This window comes from Polypterus senegalus, chromosome 1 (assembly GCF_016835505.1).
Source record: "Polypterus senegalus isolate Bchr_013 chromosome 1, ASM1683550v1, whole genome shotgun sequence".
NCBI classification, from domain to species: domain Eukaryota; kingdom Metazoa; phylum Chordata; class Cladistia; order Polypteriformes; family Polypteridae; genus Polypterus; species Polypterus senegalus.
This window is the reverse complement of record NC_053154.1, coordinates 66,239,171-66,256,780: the sequence shown is the minus strand read 5'-3', so window position 1 is coordinate 66,256,780 and position 17,610 is coordinate 66,239,171. Positions and strand designations below refer to the sequence as shown.

General features: G+C 40.9%; 1 protein-coding gene and 1 long non-coding RNA gene across 9 annotated transcripts in view; one reads left to right on the top strand and one right to left on the bottom strand.

The window, feature by feature from the left end:
* The window catches only part of LOC120526805 (F-actin-monooxygenase MICAL2-like), a 346,702-nt gene that overhangs the window by 172,507 nt on the left and 156,585 nt on the right, over positions 1–17,610 (bottom strand). For 7 of the 8 annotated variants that reach the window (XM_039749949.1, XM_039749960.1, XM_039749956.1 and 4 more), the window contains exons 12-17: positions 15,955–16,102; positions 11,806–12,005; positions 9,316–9,419; positions 6,861–6,932; positions 3,136–3,285; positions 1,360–1,485 (exon numbers count right to left, since the gene is read on the bottom strand). In XM_039749949.1, coding sequence (XP_039605883.1) covers positions 1,360–1,485; positions 3,136–3,285; positions 6,861–6,932; positions 9,316–9,419; positions 11,806–12,005; positions 15,955–16,102 — 800 coding nt within the window. The remainder of the gene's footprint in view (positions 1–1,359; positions 1,486–3,135; positions 3,286–6,860; positions 6,933–9,315; positions 9,420–11,805; positions 12,006–15,954; positions 16,103–17,610) is intronic. The other variant, XM_039749966.1, reaches the window with a different exon arrangement.
* LOC120526874 overlaps positions 1–17,610 on the top strand; it is a 215,298-nt gene that overhangs the window by 145,276 nt on the left and 52,412 nt on the right. The window lies entirely within an intron of this gene.

Here is a 17,610-nt window from a genome sequence, read left to right as displayed (position 1 = left end):
GCCCATGCTTTGAGAATTTTACGTAATGTTAACAATTAGACTTATTCACTCAAATGCAAACTATATTTCAAAAATAATGAAGAAAGTGATGAAACCCTTTTTGATCCAAGCTAATTTGTTTAGCTTTTGTTACTAACTTTGAATAAGCTACACTATATGGCCAAAAGTAAGCGGACACCACTTCACATATTAAGTTCAGGTGTTTCAACAATAAAATGAAGCACACAGCCGTGCAATTTGCATTGTCAAACTTTAGCAGCAGAACGGGTCAAACTGAAGGGCTCAGTGAATTTAAACATGGCACTGTTACAGGATCCCTTCCTTGCCGTAAGTCAGTATGTGAAACTTCTGCTCTGCGAGATCTGCCCCAGTCAAATGTAAGTGCTATTATTGTGAAGTGGAAGCATTTTGGAGCAACACCAGCTCAGCCTTAAAGAGGCAGTCCATGAAAACTCACACTGTGAGGCTGCCAAGTGCTGAAGTACATAGTGTGTAAAAATCCTTTATTCTCTGTTGCATCACTCACAACAGAGCTCCAAATTGTCTTTGGAAGGAGCATCAGCACAAGGTTGTAGGAAGTAACATAAAAACGCGGCACACAAGCCTAAGATCACTATGCGTAATGCCAAAGTTCAGTTGGAGTGGTGTACATTTTGCTGTCACTGGACTCATGTTTCACTATCTGGCAGTCTGACGTTTGAATCTGGGTTAGACAAATGACAGGAGAACACTACCTTCTACACTGCGTAGTGCCTACTGTGAAGTTCAGTGTAGAAGGGACCTAGGTCGGGGCCTGTTTTAAGGGTTTAGGCTAGGCCCCTCAGTTTCAGTGATGGGTACTACTAATATCACAGCATACAAAGACATTTTAGACAACTATGCACTTTCAATTTTGTGGCAAATTTTTAAGGAAAGCCCTTTCTGTTCCAGCAAGACTGTGCCCCACCCCACCCCGTGCACAAAGGCAGGTATATAAAGCAATGGTTTGACATGTTTGTTGTGGAGGAAGTCGAGTGGCCTACACAGAGCAGTGAGATCATCCCTATTGAACACTTTTGTTATGAATTGAAACGCTAGTTGCAAGCCAGGTCTTCTTGTCCAACATCAGTAACTGACCTCACAAATGCTCTTTTGGCTGACAGGGCATAAATTCCCATATATATGCTCCAAAATCTTGTGGAAAGCATTGAGGCTGTTCCAGCCAGAAAGTTAGGGCCAAATCCATATTAATGCCAATGGTTTTGGAATGGGATGTCCAACATGCTCATGTAGGTGTGATGGTCAGGTGTCCCAAACATTTGGCTATATAGTGTTTTTTGTGCTAAAAACATGGTTTAGTTAATAAGCACAGTCTCATACCTGCCTTTTCTGAGGAGTAGCTGAACTGGGAGTAGTATTGTCCTTAGGTTTTGCAAAGCGTGGGTTTTCAGACAAATCAAGAGAATGGGGCCTGGCTGGTTTCACTTCACTAAAACCAGCATCAGTCTTAAGAGAGCAAATTCATTTAATCCAGTGGAGTTCATTTTTGGAGGACAGAAAGGAAAAATTGGAAACAACAGGAGACAGGTAGAAAGAATGAGAGAGCTATCATTGACATCAAGAAAAGCAAGTCTGCTCACCTGTAAAAGTTGTTTTATATTTTGGATGACCCTTATGTTCTATGGACTTCTTGGCTCCCAGAATGCTCACGGGAGATGTGAAACGCAAGCACATGTCCTTAGAGCTGTCATGAATGGTATAGTCTAGTTCCCTACTGCATACACCTCCCTTATTTGTTCTGGAAAACTATCCTGATGTAGTAGAGGCAGGTAAGCGTCTAAAAAATGTTCTGTTACTTTAGGTTGAATTTCACATTTGTGGCACAGCACACCAAAGCATTGTTTAGGGTGGGGTTCCATTGTTTGTCAGTACCAACAGGGGTATATCTATAGTAGATCAGGGATGTTTGAAGGAGGAGAGTGCCGTGCTGCTGCATTCCCCAGGTCCATTACATTTCCAGCACAGTTGTATGAACACAAAGATCCAACTATCCTGTGGTTTTGAATATTTTGTCACCGCGTTGCCTTTGAAGCAGTTGATTGGAATGTTTTATTAATGAATTTCTACTGCATCTGTCTTTGATCAAGATTTATTACTAAGTTTTATGAACAATCGTTTGCATTGTGTTATTCTGGTGATGTCATCTTGATATTATTTTGACGTTTTTCACAAGCAACATCATTTTTGTGCTCCAGATGCTGTATGTTACATGCCATATGGTTTAAAAAAATCTGAAAGACGCAATAATGTAACATTGTCAACAATACACTGTATGTGTCATGGTCTTCTTTCTAGTAGAAAGATCATTATTAAAAGAACAATGCTTGTGTTCTACATTTCCCATCAGCTGTGTGAGAGCCATGAAGTGTACATGATGCAAGTTTCAACTCATACTAGTAAGGTCTGAAAGTCTAGCCAGTAAAATAATAACTCATTTTAAAATAAGACGTATACAGTACAATATTAAATATATTGAGATAAAGGTTGTCTACTTTTGCTATGGTAGGCTACTAAAAAAATCTTAAAATATCTACTCATTCATATTTCAGTTTGCAAAACAAATGTGTATTAACACTGTAACAAGTATTTGTGATTGACTCATACAGTATTACTGAAGAGCTACAGACAGAAAGATATAAAAAACCCCATTTCAAATATCATGTGATTAGACTCAGACCCTAAGAATGAACATGTTTTAACTGTCCTGTCACCTGAAATGTGACATATACAGTATATCTGCTTTGTTTTACTAGAACATATAAGTTATGTCTGTCCCTCATCCCAACATTTTAAATACGAAACAAGAATTGTTAAAGGATTAATGCACATACACTTATCAGAGAGTATAAACTATTTAGAATTTATTCTTTTTAATTCTTAAAAGCTTTTGGGAAATAAAAGAAAAGTCTAAATTACTAAACTGATTTAAATAATAAGGCCTAATGCACAGGTCAAATACCCGGGCCCTAAAAAATACCAACCTTGTATTTTTATTTTATAAATATAAAGTTGCTTTGAGAAAAACTTAAGTTACTAAATCTGGCCACAATACAAACCTTTATGAGAAAAATACTTCAGAACTACTGTCATATGTACCTGTCGCCGTAATGAAGTGCTAGGGGCATTTTCTTCAAATTTTGCAAGAAGCTGTGAAGCCATTGATTTCACTTTGTTTTGATTCAAGTTATCCTTTCCTTCTCCACATTCACTTGCAGAAGTGGTACTCCAGTTGGAATTGTTAGATGTCTAAAAGAATAAAAAAAAAAATAAACATTTACAATGAATATACAATTAACCATTCAAACAAAGAAAGAATATATACTGTAGGTCTGTGCAGCATATAAAGTACAGAACTTAAATTTTGTAATTTGGTCTTCAATTTTCATACTGGTTTTAGGATTTTCTACTAAATATCATCTGGCTCTGATCATTTAATCACATATCCATCCATCCATCCATCCTCTTACGCTTATCCGAGGTCGGGTCGTGGGGGCAGCAGTTTGAGCAGAGATGCCCAGACTTCCCTCTCCCTGGCCACTTGTTCCAGCTCTTCCGGGAGAATCCCAAGGCGTTCCCAGGCCAGCCAGGAGACATAGTCCCTCCAGCGTGTCCTGGGTCTTCCCTGGGGCCTCCTCCCGGTTGGACGTCCCCAGAACACCTCACCAGGGAGGCGTCCAGGAGGCATCCTGATCAGATGCCCGAGCCACCTCATCTGACTCCTCTCGATGCGGAGGAGCAGTGGCTCTACTCTGAGCTCCTCCCGGATGACTGAGCTCCTCACCCTATCTTTAAGGGAAAGCCCAGACACCCTGCGAAGGAAACTCATTTCAGCCGCTTGTATTCGCGATCTCGTTCTTTCGGTAACTATCCACAGCTAATGACCATAGGTGAGGGTAGGAACGTAGATCAACTGGTAAACTGAGAGCTTTGCCTTGCTGCTCAGCTCCTTTTTTGCCACGACAGACCGATGCAGAGCCCGCATCACTGCGTACGGCGCACCAATCCGCCTGTCAATCTCCCGCTCCATTCTTTCCTCACTCATGAACAAGACCCTGAGATACTTGAACTCCTCCACTTGAGGCAGGATCTTGCTCCCAACCCTGACAGGGCACTCCACCCTTTTCCAGCTGAGGACCATGGTTTTGGATTTGGAGGTGCTGATTCCCATCCCAGCCGCTTCACACTCGGCTGTGAACCGATCCATTGAGAGCTGAAGACCACGGCCTGATGAAGCAAACAGGACATCATCATCTGCAAAAAGCAGTGACCCAATCCTGAGCCCACCAAGCCGGACCCCCTCCACGCCCTGGCTTTGCCTAGAAATTCTGTCCATAGAAGTTATTAACAGAATCAGTGACAAAGGGTAGCCCTGGCGAAGTCCAACTCTCACCAGAAACAGGTTCGACGTACTGCCAGCAATGCGGACCAAGCTCTGACACCAATCATACAGGGACCGAACAGCCCTTATCGGGGGTCTGGTACCCCATATTCTCGGAGCACCCTCCACAGGATTACCCGAGGGACATGGTCGAACTCCTTTTCCAAGTCCACAAAACACATGTAGACTGGTTGGGCAAACTCCCATGCATCCTCCAGGATCCTGCTAAGGGTGTAGAGCCAGTCCACTGTTACGCGACCAGGACGAAAACCACACTGTTCCTCCTGAATCCAGGGTTCGACTATCTGACAGACCCTCCTCTCCAGGACCCCTGAATACACTTTTCCAGGGAGGCTGAGGAGTGTGATCCCTCTGTAGTTGGAATACACCCTCCGTTCCCCTTTCTTAAATAGGGGTACCACCGCCTCAGTCTGCCAATCCAGAGGCACTGTCCCTGATGTCCATGCGATGTTGCAGAGGCGTGTCAACCAAAACAGCCCTACAACATCCAGAGCCTTGAGGAACTCCGGCCGTATCTCATCCACCCCCAGGGCCCTGCCACCAAGGAGTTTTTTGACCACCTCAGTGACCTCAGTCCCAGAGATGGGAGAGCCCACCTTCGAGTCCCCAGGGTCTGCTTCCTCATTGCCTCACCTTTGGGTGGGGGGGCCAGGTCCTAACTGTTGTTTGTGCATGTGCACCGAACAGCAGTCTGGAGTACCAACCCTTTTTGGATTCCCTGGAGAGGGTGCAAGAGGGCACACCTTCTAGGGACTCCCTTGTTCTGCTGGTAGACTTCAATGCTCAAGTGGGCAATGTCAGTGAGACCTGGAAGGGCATGATTGAAAGGAATGGCCCCCCCGATCTGAACCCGAGCGGTGTTTTGTTATTGGACTTCTGTATTCATCACGAATTGTCCATAACGAACACCATGTTCAAGCATAGTGGTGTCCATATGTGCACCTGGCACCAGAACACCCTAAGCCTCAGTTAGATGATCGACTTTGTGGTTGTGTCATCGGACTTGCGGCCACATGTCTTGGACACTCGGGTGAAGAAAGGGGCGGAGTTGTCAACTGATCACCACCTGGTGGTGAGTTGGCTTCAATGGTGGGGGAGGATGCCGGTCAGGCCTGGTAGGCCCAAATGTGTTGTGAGGGTCTGCTGGGAACGGCTGGCAGAGTCCCCTGTCAGAAGTAGCTTCAACTCCCACCTCCAGCAGAACTTTGACCACGTCCCGAGGGAGGTGGGGGACATTGAGTCCAAATGGGCCATGTTCCATGCCTCTATTGTTGAGGCGGCTGACCGGAGCTGTGGCCGTAAGGTGGTCAGTGCCTGTCGTGGCGGCAATCCCCAAACCCATTGGCAGACACCGGCGGTAAGGGATGCTGTCAAGCTGAAGAAGGACTCCTACAGGACCTTTTTGTCCTGTGGGACTCCAGAGGCAGCTAATAGGTACCGGCAGGCCAAGTGGAATGCGGTTTCGGTGGTTGCTGAGGCAAAAACTCAGGCGTGGAAGGAGTTTGGGGAGGCCATGGAGAACGACTTCTGGACGGCTTCAAGGAGATTCTGGTCCACAATTCGGCATCTCAGGAGAGGAAAGCGGTGCAGTGGCAACACTGTGTATGGTGGGGATGGTGCGCTGCTGACCTCGACTCAGGACGTTGTGGGTCGGTTGGGGGAGTACTTTGAAGACCTCCTCAATCCCACTAACATGCCTTCCAATGAGGAAGCAGAGCCTGGGGACACGGAGGTGGGCTGTCCCATCTCTGGGACTGAGGTCACTGAGGTGATCAAAAAACTCCTTGGTGGCAGGGCCCCGGGGGAGGATGAGATACGCCCAGAGTTCCTCAAGGCTCTGGATGTTGTAGAATTGTCTTGGTTGACACGCCTCTGCAACATCGCATGGACATCGGGGACAGTGCCTCTGGATCCCCTTCTTTAGGAAAAGAGACCAGAAGGTGTTTTCCAACAACAGAGGGATCACACTCCTCAAACTCCCTGGAAAAGTCTATTCGGGGGTCCTGGAGAGGAGGGTCTGTCAGATAGTTGAAGCTCGGATTCAGGAGAAACAGTGTGGTTTTCGCCCTAGTCGTGGTAACATGCCTTTAATCACATAGTTTTTAGTCATTCTAAATGTTGCTCTTCCTATCCACAAATTGTTTCACTTTATTACTTTGTACAAATTGGCTGCTGCTTATAAACAGACTGTTGTGAGATTGCGGCCCGTACTGCCATTCAGTTTGTGATCTTCCTTTTTGTATTTTAATGTTTACAGGCAGATAAAAATATCTCATTTGAAACAGGCACAAAACAGTAACCTAAAGAAGTAAGCCGCCCACAAAAGCACTAGTAAAATACACAAGTTTAACTAAGAGAAGAGACACAAATCATTTTCATTTCTAATTTACAGTACGACACACTGAAAATCATTTCATCTCACCTCTTCTAAATAATTGAAACTTCTCCTCCTTCTTTTATTTGTGGCATCATCTTCCTCTGATTTCTTCTCATCCTGATATGAACCAAAAATGTTTTTATAGTGCATTAGTGTAGTGTTTTTAACCTTTACGCAATTATCCATCTATTTTCATAACCTATTTGTCCAGTGCAGGGTCATAGGGAAGCTGGCGCCTATCCCAGCAAGTACTGGGCACAAGGCAGGAACGACACCAGGACAGGACACCAGTCCAACACAGCATGAACACGCAAATCCAAATACTCGTGCCAAATTGGCAATGCCAATCTATCTGTCCTGCATGTATTTTTGGACTGTGGGAAGAAAGCCACACAGACATGTGGAAAACATACAAATTCCATGCAGGGAGTACCTATAACCCTGGTGCCCTTGCTGTGAGGCGATAGCAGCACTCACCACCTTGCCGCCCAGTATGAGTGTAGACAGTCGATCACTTAATATACCTCTACAGTGAATAAAATATTTTAATAACTTTCAGATCAAAAGTTGTTTTACAGTCCATGATGTAATAAAAAAATCCTCATACTATGTACAGTATACGGTAAGATTTCCAGCTTCTGTGTAAGCTGTAAAGAATTTAGTATAAGCAGATATTAAACAAGTGTCTATTTGTTACCTTAATTCTGTTTTATTTACTGTGATTTCCTATAAAACTAGGTGGCTTTGCCCCCTGCTTGCTTCGCTCTACAACCCCACCCCCGCCTCCGCTACGCACCAGCCAGTTCTCGTCTCTGCCACTCGCGTATGTGGATTTCACTTTCACCAAACAACAAATATTTTCATTCTCACGGGTATGCCTCTTCATTGGGAAGAAACACTGCTTTTCCCTGATGGCAACACGAATTAGACGATCTCAAAGTCTCCAATTTGAACTTTAAATCCGAACAATATATTCAATCTCTTTTCGCTGTTCTGTTATTTCACTGAGTAATAATTTCCATTTGTTTGAGCTTCGGTCTTTACTATCAATTTTTCTGGGACTTTTGAATTTTAGTACTTTAATTGTCTCTAACCCGCTCTGCATGTGTATCGTGCCAACGTTTTTGAAACTTCTTTATGACGTTCTACTTTGTCATCTGCTCTTTGTCTTTTATTTCCGGCCCCGGACATGGGTAAATCTCTCTGAAAAAGTCACGTCTCGTCCCAGGATAAAAAGTCTTGTCTCGTCCCAGGATTTTTATATTATAATAGAGAGATGTGAATGGATGTAAAATGGCAGGATTTGTTTGTGGTGAAATTAAATTTGCTGTTTAATGCGACACAATATCTTTGCAAATTAGAACTGAAATGAAAAGGTGTATTACATTTAATTCATTTTTACTGGATTTCAGACTGAGCAAGCCTCATTAACAAACTGATTACATGTAAATTAGCGTTTCCATGAAGCACACTGTACTTCCTTCCATAATCATTTGTTAATCATGACAAAACTAAATGAAAGGTCAAAGTCAAGAGGTGGGAGTAGGGGAATCAACAATTGGGGCACAAAGGCATTCCAGTCATGACTATATTCTGGAGCATATATGGCTACAAACATGTTCTTGAACAGATAATGTGATTTGAATCTGATCTCGCCAAAAAAGTTTACTTTTAGTTGCAGCACTCTAATGTTGTTTGTTGCTAATTATCAGTGTGGTTACATTTTAAATCTGTGATTAATTTTCTGCTTTAACAATACAAATATCAAATATAGACAAACATTTGTCAGTGTGATCAATGGCCTGAAGTTCTTGTGATAGACAGATACAATATTGTTAATTCATTTTTTGTTCTTCCTCTGCACTTTGTTACACATTTGAGAGTTATTGATGCCTAAAGTAATGATGTTGAGGATGCTCTGGAGAAACCAACAGCTTTTGATGAACTCCAGCAGCAAATGAAGTCTACAGTAGCTCCACCACAGGCCCGTCTACTAGTGCAGTCTGAAATTCCACCGTACTAAGAACTTGTCATTTTGGAAGTAATTTAGCATGGGGTAAGAGATAAAAATGTAGTGGGCAGCTGATGGGAGCACTTATGGAGCAGTTTAAACCAGCTATCAGTCTTTAGTGCATCCTTTATATTCATAGCTTTCCAGAAAGTCTCTTAAAGGGCTGGGCATCTCGTGGCACAGGTAAATACAGCAGTGCAATTCTAGAATTACCAGGCAGTTTCCAGTGGCACCTGGAGTGGGGGAGATACTGTGTACCCCAGAAAGAAGACCTTTTTTTGAGTAAAACAATAAGCACACCTATTTATCAATACAGCAGTGAGTGGCACACCTCTTAACTATGATAGGTTTTTTTTTGGTGGGGAGGGGGGAGTTAAAATTAAATTTCTTTAAAGATTGCATGAGTTAAAAATACTGCAGCTCTGTAGTCTGGTGTGAGGAATCGGTGGAAAAACATGGACCAGTAATGAAAAGCATAAGTTTTTGTACCTTAGGTGTTCGTTTTCTCGGTAAAGTGTAATTGATGTTATGAGCCTTTCTGGATGACTTTGCCAAGTAAACATCATTGCTTTCACCAGATCCCCTCTTGTGCCCTGTAAAAGATGAGCCAAATTCATCATAAAATTGACAGAAGTAAAAAATATATATTTGTTTTAAACCTGAACCTCTTGTGCAATTTCAAATGTCTTCATTATTGCCATTACTGTTACTCATTATTTTTAGGAAGAACTGTATTTGATGACGTGTTTTACAGGCAAACTGAGGATGAGTTTCCGTGGGCAGCCATTTAAAAACATCATTTCTGCAAGACTGACAAAAATGGAGATTTTACTAAAAACTGCCTGAGGTACGTGCCAGATCCAGCTGTGTAACTTAGCTTTAAAGAACACAATATTATCGTTTGAAAAGCAAACGTTTATTTAAATTAGTACACAACATCAAAACCATGTGCCTAATAGTGCAGGTCCTCCTTGTACCACCAAAACAGCTCTGACCCATCAAGCCATGGACTCCACAAGACCTTTGAAGGTGTCCTGTGGTATCTGGCACCAAAATGTTAGCAGCAGGTCCTTTAAATCCTGTAAGTTGCAAGATGGGTCCTCCATGGATCAGACTTGTTTTTTTCAGCAAATCCCATAGATGTTTGATCATATTGATATCTGGGGAAACTGGAGGCAAAGTCAATAGCTTGAACTCTTTGTCATGTTCCGCAAACCATTCCTGAGCAATTTTTGCAGTGTAGCAGGGATTGTATTATCCTGCTATAAAGAGGCCACTGCCATCAGGGAATTTCATTGCCATGAAAGAGTTTACATGTTTACACGTCTGGAACAATCTTTAAGAAGATGGTACGTGTCTGTCAGTCTGCAGCTATATAGCCCCATATGCAGCAAGCTGTGATGCACTGTGTGTTTTGACACCTTTCTCTCATGGCGGAGTGGTGGCTCCGAGGCTAGTGATCTGCACTGGCAATTGGACGGTTGCTGGTTCAAATCCCGTAAATGCCTAAAGGGACTCTGCTCTGTTGGGCCGTTGAGCAATTGGTCTGTCCTGGGTATGACATTAATCTGCATCCATCCCTGCATGTAGGTCCTCTAACCTGCAGGGAAATACTTGGGGGCTGGTGGCAGACTTTGCACTCCAGCCATAAAAAAACCTCACACTGAGGTGTCACCCATTGCATGGCTAATCTGGGATCCTGAGTTGGTTTGTCGTGTGGTGGGTGTGGCAATGTGCTGTATCAACATGTGCTCCTAACCTCTCCTCTCTCTCATGGCCAGCACTTTCTACTACAGAAGCTCTTCTGTATTATCAGACCAGATCGGCACATCAGTGAGCTATGGGAGCCCCTGACCCAGTAGCCAGTTTACCGATTGGACTTCCTGGGAATACTAACTATTGCATCTTGGGAATACCCCACAAGACCTGCTGCTTTGGAGATGCTCTGACCCAGCTAGCCATCACAATTTGACCCTAGTCAAAGTCACTCAGATCCTTACATTTGCCTATTACATCACCTTCAAGAACTGACTGTTCATTTGCTGCCTAACACATCACACCCTTTGACAGGTGCTACTGTATTAAGATAATTACTTCACCTGTCGGTGGTTTTAATGTTGTGGCTAATTAGAGCATCTTTGAATTAGTGAAGGAAGAATGCATCGAAAGACAGACCCAGTACATCCAATAGATGAATGCCATTACAAGTACACTCAAATGAGTAATATTCAGGCCTTTCCTATACATAATCAAAATGAAAAATAAGTTTTTATTTTTTACTGTACACTTATACTGCACAAAATCAGCCATATTATAAAATGACTGGCTTTAATGCATTATATTTACACAGTAATGTTACTTACCCTTTATTTCTATATTGAAATTTAAATGCTGGTAATAATGTTTTAACCACGAATCAATGCAAAGCAGAATCACTAAAACATATAATTACCCAATTACTTTCCTTAAAGACAAGCTTACTGCAATTATTGAGATTTTTTTTAATGAAAGCATTTTTCACATGTATGTACCATAACACAACATTCCACCAACTTTGCTTAAGGCAATTTAGTGTCTTGGGGGCCCAAAGCCAACCCTAGCAACCCTGAGCACAGAGGATGAAAACCCTGGCCTACTCATGCACTCACTCATATTCACACAGGGCCAATCTGTAACAGTTAACCTGAGCTACACATGTTTGTGGATGTAGGAGAAAAAGCAGAGTAACCAGAGAAAACCTTATGTATTTTTTAGGCCTGTAACTTATTCTGGCTACAGTTTTTACTGAATTCCAAATCTATATCCAGATTCCTAAAGGCGCCATATGAAAATTACTCATTACATTTCTTTACACTGTGTCTTCCATTCCTTTTGTTTTTCTATATGCCATTCCAACTAAGGGATCATGACGTTATAGCAAATGTTAACAATAGTGGGTAAAAGACACTAATTCTAACTAAAACTTAGTACATTGCTTACCTGATGAAATCAATTGTGTGCCTTTGAACAGCTCGTAGAATTTTGAGAGGTATAAAACCATGCCAAGTTTGTCTGGTTCCCCTTCAGCTGCCACCTCTTTTGCAGTGATGACTGGAGAAATGCCAAACTCCTGCTCAGCAATGTCGAAAGCCAGCTGAATATTTTTAGTGGATTCTTCTTTGTCAAGAGAATCAAAGTCACTGCAAATATAAAATTACATCAAATTCACTACATTTTTTAAAGATCAATAGCAAAAAATATAGCCAAAAGAAGGAGAAAGTCAAAATTTTATAATGGCTGTCTCATTCTGATAAATACTAATATTAATTTACATTGAACTGAGCCATCAGTGTCCATGTGTGCACTCATTCAAAAGAAAAGACTTCTGTCAGAGATAAACAAATGCCCACCTTTTAAAACTGTAACTTGTTTACCCCTATAGTTTCAATTTATAAATGTTCAAGTATATCAGTTATGCTTCACAGAGTAATTTCACAGGGTCACTTGGCAATTTTATTTTATTTTCCTAATCATAAGAAAACTTTCACCCTTAAAAAAATAGGTGGTAAAATGTGCCACCTTTTACATTCAGATAGGCACTACATTTCTGCAGTAGAACTAATGAGACATTTTCACTTTTTATGTAATATTTTTCAAGAAATACAACTTTTTTGGTCATAAAACACATTAGAAGACTAAATGCTAACAGTACAGTATGAGTGATTAGGATATGAGTATAATTTATACAACACATAAGGTTTATTCATAGACAGCAGATTATATTCCAATTTTTTTTCATAACTTTCATTCTAAAACTTTCTGCTAGTTCCTTTTCAATGAAAGTCAGAGCCAATCTATTGAAAATAGCTAAATAAATAGAAAAAAAACACAAAAGTCCTTATTTTAAAGACCCATGAAAATAGTAACATGATCTCACCCTTTAGAGTGCTCATTAAACATCATAGTTTGTCCTGTACAGTGCAACAGAGGTGACAGGTTTGAAAAGGAATTTGTCAAGCATTAACCCAGGCAATGAAATAATGAAATTATAATGTTGTTATGGTGTATAAAATCTGTACATTTTGGTTTCCAATATATTTTGTTCAAGACAAGACAACAGATGAACTAAGACAAATTAAAGCAGGTTTTCTTCCCTTACTCCTTACTTTTGTTCATAGCTTAGTTTTAATTTGGTTTATAGCCTGGGAAAGGATGCTGAGCTGATACCTCAGGCTATTGATTACTTTATGGATGGACATCTGGAACAACAATTTGGTTTATAGCCTGGGACAGGAAGAACTACTGATACTTCAGAGTACATCAAAGGTGTTGTTGTGTGGGAAAACGGACAGTGAATTAATTCATCAATCATTTGGACAGCCAGCCAATCAGGTGCATGTGTTGTGAAACCAAGGCTTGATATTTCATAATAAATATGCCTTGGTTTGGAAAGCAAGAAGAGAGAAGCAAAGGGAGAAGAAGAGAGAAGCAAAGAAGAGAAGAAGAAGAAGAGGAACGGACGAAGACGGCCCTGGTTGTCAGAAAGGCATCATGAACATCAATTGCTAAATCAAACGCCTCCCTGGGACATTCATCCTTGTCATCTGTAACTTTTTCATAAGCTTTTTCTAAAGACTATATATATTCAGACTTTCCTATCGCTACCTATTTTCTAGTATTCTTTGTTCTTGTGGTATTATTATTATTCTTGTAATAAATACCATGCTGCTTTTAACTTTTAATGCTTTGTCTTAATGTCTAGAGTGATTGAAGTAATAAGTTAGATTTCTTTGAGCACCTGGTGACAGCCGGATTTTTGCCATTATTTCTGTGCTGCGAGGTTTATATGGCCGAGAGTGAAGAGCGCTATACTCAACAGAAGGAACAAATACGAGAAAGAAGGTATTCTTGGCTGATGAATGGCCTATAGTCAAGAGTGCTGAGTCTTTGTATGTTTAAATGTATTCTTGTAGACCAAAAGTAATATTTAGGTCTGAGATATCACTAAAACATCGTATTGTTGTTCGTGCCGAAAATAAGTAAGTCTCTTGAAGTGCTGAATGGCAGGCTGTTATTCCTGTAGCACTTGTGTGGTTTAAAGTGCTAAGGGTTAATCAGCGTGTGTGTGTCATTCATGGAGCACTGTTGTGGTTAGGGTCTGTGTGTGTGTGTTTATCTATGTGTGTGTGTGTTCATCTTAAAGTGCAACAGTAGACCAACCCGATAACGAACTTGACGAGAACCCTTACCCTTGAGGAAACAGGTAAAAGGGCAAGTAGAGGGAAATACCACGATAATACAAATGTGGATTTTTATTATTCAAGTTACTCATCAGGTTTAGTGACACATATTAGTGTATGCCTTTTAAAGTACTAGATCTTCATGTTACCACAAGCTTTTATGGATAAGTAGCTGTGAATAAATTACTAACTTCAGCTTTGTCAGAAATTACTGTAACAAACCATACGTCAGGTTTAGAACGAAGAAGAAAACAACAAAAACCTATTTAACAGCATTCCTTCCTACAAACTTCATTTGGATTTCCACCAAACTGAATACGCTTAGTCTAATTTTTAATGATTACAAAGTTTGTCCTGGCAGCATCAGATGCAATTTAATGCAAAACCAAGTATGAAGACCTGGATGACCACTTCAGTTGCCTTATCCCAGGGAAAGGTCTGCCTACAGTCCTAGAGTAATGGGCACTGCCACAGACAGCTGGGGTCTTTACCCGGCCAGAACGACTCTTCACTGAAAGGACCGGGGGAGCAAGTGTGGGCAGCACCGTACCTCCCCCAGGACATTAGATGGCAGCCAACCTGGGTTGCAGTGGTGCCTCGGATTCCCGCATGGCTTCATGAGAGTTGGAGTTATCTACAGCCCTTTTGGGGCCTGTGGCCACAGCCAGGGGGTGCCCGAAGGAAGTGCTGCTGGAAAATATTCCAGGGACACCAGGAGTTCTTCTGGGTGCTCATGCAGCACTTCTGCCACACCAAGAAGTACCGTCAGAAGATCATCAGAGAGCACCTGGAGCACATCCAGGACAGTACAAAAGGGGCCGCCTCACTCCATTACACAAGCTGGAGTTGGGAGGAAGAGGACAGAGCTTGCGTGTGGAGGAGTGAGGGCGACAGAAGAGTAGAAGAGAGAGAAAAGAAGGGAACTGAGTTTGGCTGGTTAGAGCATTGTGTGGTGTTGATAAGAAGGAAAACATTAAAGGTGTGTGTCTGTCTATGTACGGGGTGGGGGCTGTCTTACCACACCATTCTGGACTCAATTCTGAAAAATGTCATGCAATTTATTGGCAGTCTGACAATGAAAACCTTTAACAATCCCAATTACTAAAAATATATATTTGAATCACTCCTAGTTTAGATATTATTATGTGAATTTCCCCTTGGGATTAATAAAGTATCTATCTATCTATCTATAAGGATATACAACAGGAAGTCTGAACTACCTGAAAAGACTTTTAAAGTAACATTCTGTAAAATATGCAACACATACTTGATTTTCATAATGGATTATTAAAGTGTTGATAAATTTTTCATCAGAATGAAATGTTCTTTAATTAACAAAATATACGACACAGGTAACCCAACCACATGAAGTACAAGGAAGTAAGCAGCTCTGGAAAAAAGTCCAGTCCATCATTTGTGTACAAATCCACATCCTCTGGAATGGCTGATTTAGATTTATTCCTCCATTTAAAAACACAAGTCTGGACGACCAAAGGAAGCTTAAAGAAAATTAGTTCAAATAAAGGGATGGAACAGATATTCAGTGCTATCTGTTGTGCCACAATGTTATCCTAAGAAAGATGCTGTTAGTTTAAAAACAAAAATGTAAACAGCAGAATTAGAATATGCTACTTAAAAGCATCTGAATTTTTCGTGTTTCTTTTTTTATTTTGCAATCTACTGTATGTAATGGAGTTGTTTTTCTATGGAATAGTCATTGTATACTGTAGACAGTGGTTACCAATGCTTTATGTTTTTTACCATTTCATTTGACTTATAAGGTGTGAGATGGTAAAATACAATTCCTAAAAATCAATATACAATTCTGAAAAAATAAAAACGATTAAGTCTGATAAAAATGATTTACAAATCTCAATTTTTTATGTCCCTAAATGTACTTATAACTTACATGAGATCGGGTCGAAAGCGATGTATAACTGCACACAAAGCCAAACCACTCTTCCAGGAAGTAGTGAGGTCACAGACGTCAACATTCCTGTAACCTTCTGTGGTCTTCTGACACCAAGTCAATAGCCTGTTCGGTCGGATTTCAGACTCTTTAACAGAAAAATAACAAAACAAGGACTTTAACTCTATTGAGGACATCAACATATATTTGAATACTAAGTGTCAGCAAAAATATATAGAAATTCCAAAAATATCAAAAAAAAATTTAAAATAATTTTGGCTGTGATTAACTTATACTGAACATATACATACCTGATGTACCCATACTTCAATAGAATCTGCCTTCTATTTCTGGCTGATTGGTCATCTGTGAGATAGCCATACCCAAAAAAGATATAAAGGAGTTTGGGATGGCTCACTATAGATCCAAAATTTATAAGAATGGGCTTTTGACATTTTTGATCGACAATGTGAAATGCCTAAAACTGGAGATAGTCATTTTGTAATATTAGAATAATATGAAATCTAAGAGAATATTCTGCATGATAGAAAAGTAGCCTCTTTATTGAAATCTGCTTAAAGGCAAAAGTGCAGTTCTACCCAATGCTACCAGGGCACAGCACCATGCAGGGACATGAACAGGTACTGGTGACCCCTGACCCCACGCACGTCACTGCGTTCTGGAATTTTAAAATACAATCATATAGCAAACAAGTAAACCTGAATTACAAGCACTCACAAAATGGATGAAAGAGGTTTGAAGGTGAAAGAAAACAGGGAGCAATTTCAATGACTGTTTTGGTTGGCATGTCAACGACCCACTCCCCCCAAAACAATGGGGTGTCTATACTTGCATGGTAGAAGTAGGGTTTTTTATGTGTCACACACATGGTCCGGTTTAGCACTGCTAATAAACATGGCTTGCACATTGTTTGGATGAAGCAGGAAACTGTGGTGTTCAGAGGAAATCTACTCAGACACAGCTTCCTTATTGCCACTCTTGTGAAAGCAATAGCCTGTCTTGCTAGGCAGAGGTGCTTGCTCTAGTCATGCCCACTACCACTACTGGCTTTAGGTTATATAGGTGCTGGTCATAAAATTAGAATATCATGACAAAATTGATCTATTTCATTAATTCCATTCAAAAAGTGAAACTTGTATATTAGATTCATTCATTACATACAGACTGATGTATTTCAAATGTTTATTTCTTTTAATTTTGATGATTATAACTGTCAACTAATGAAAGTCCCAAATTCAGTATCTCGGAAAATTAGAATATTGTGAAAAGGTTCAATATTGAAGACACCTGGTGCCACACTCTAATCAGCTAATTAACTCAAAACACCTGCAAAAGCCTTTAAATGGTCTCTCAGTCTAGTTCTGTAGGCTACACAATCATGGGGAAGACTGCTGACTTGACAGTTGTCCAAAAGACGACCATTGACACCTTGCACAAAAGGTCATTGCTAAAGAGGCTGGCTGTTCACAGAGCTCTGTGTCCAAGCACATTAATAGAGAGGTGAAGGGAAGGACAAGATGTCGTAGAAAAAGTGTACAAGCAATAGGGATAACCGCACCCTGGAGAGGATTGTGAAACAAAACCCATTCAAAACTGTGGGGGAGATTCACAAAGAGTGGACTGCAGCTGGAGTCA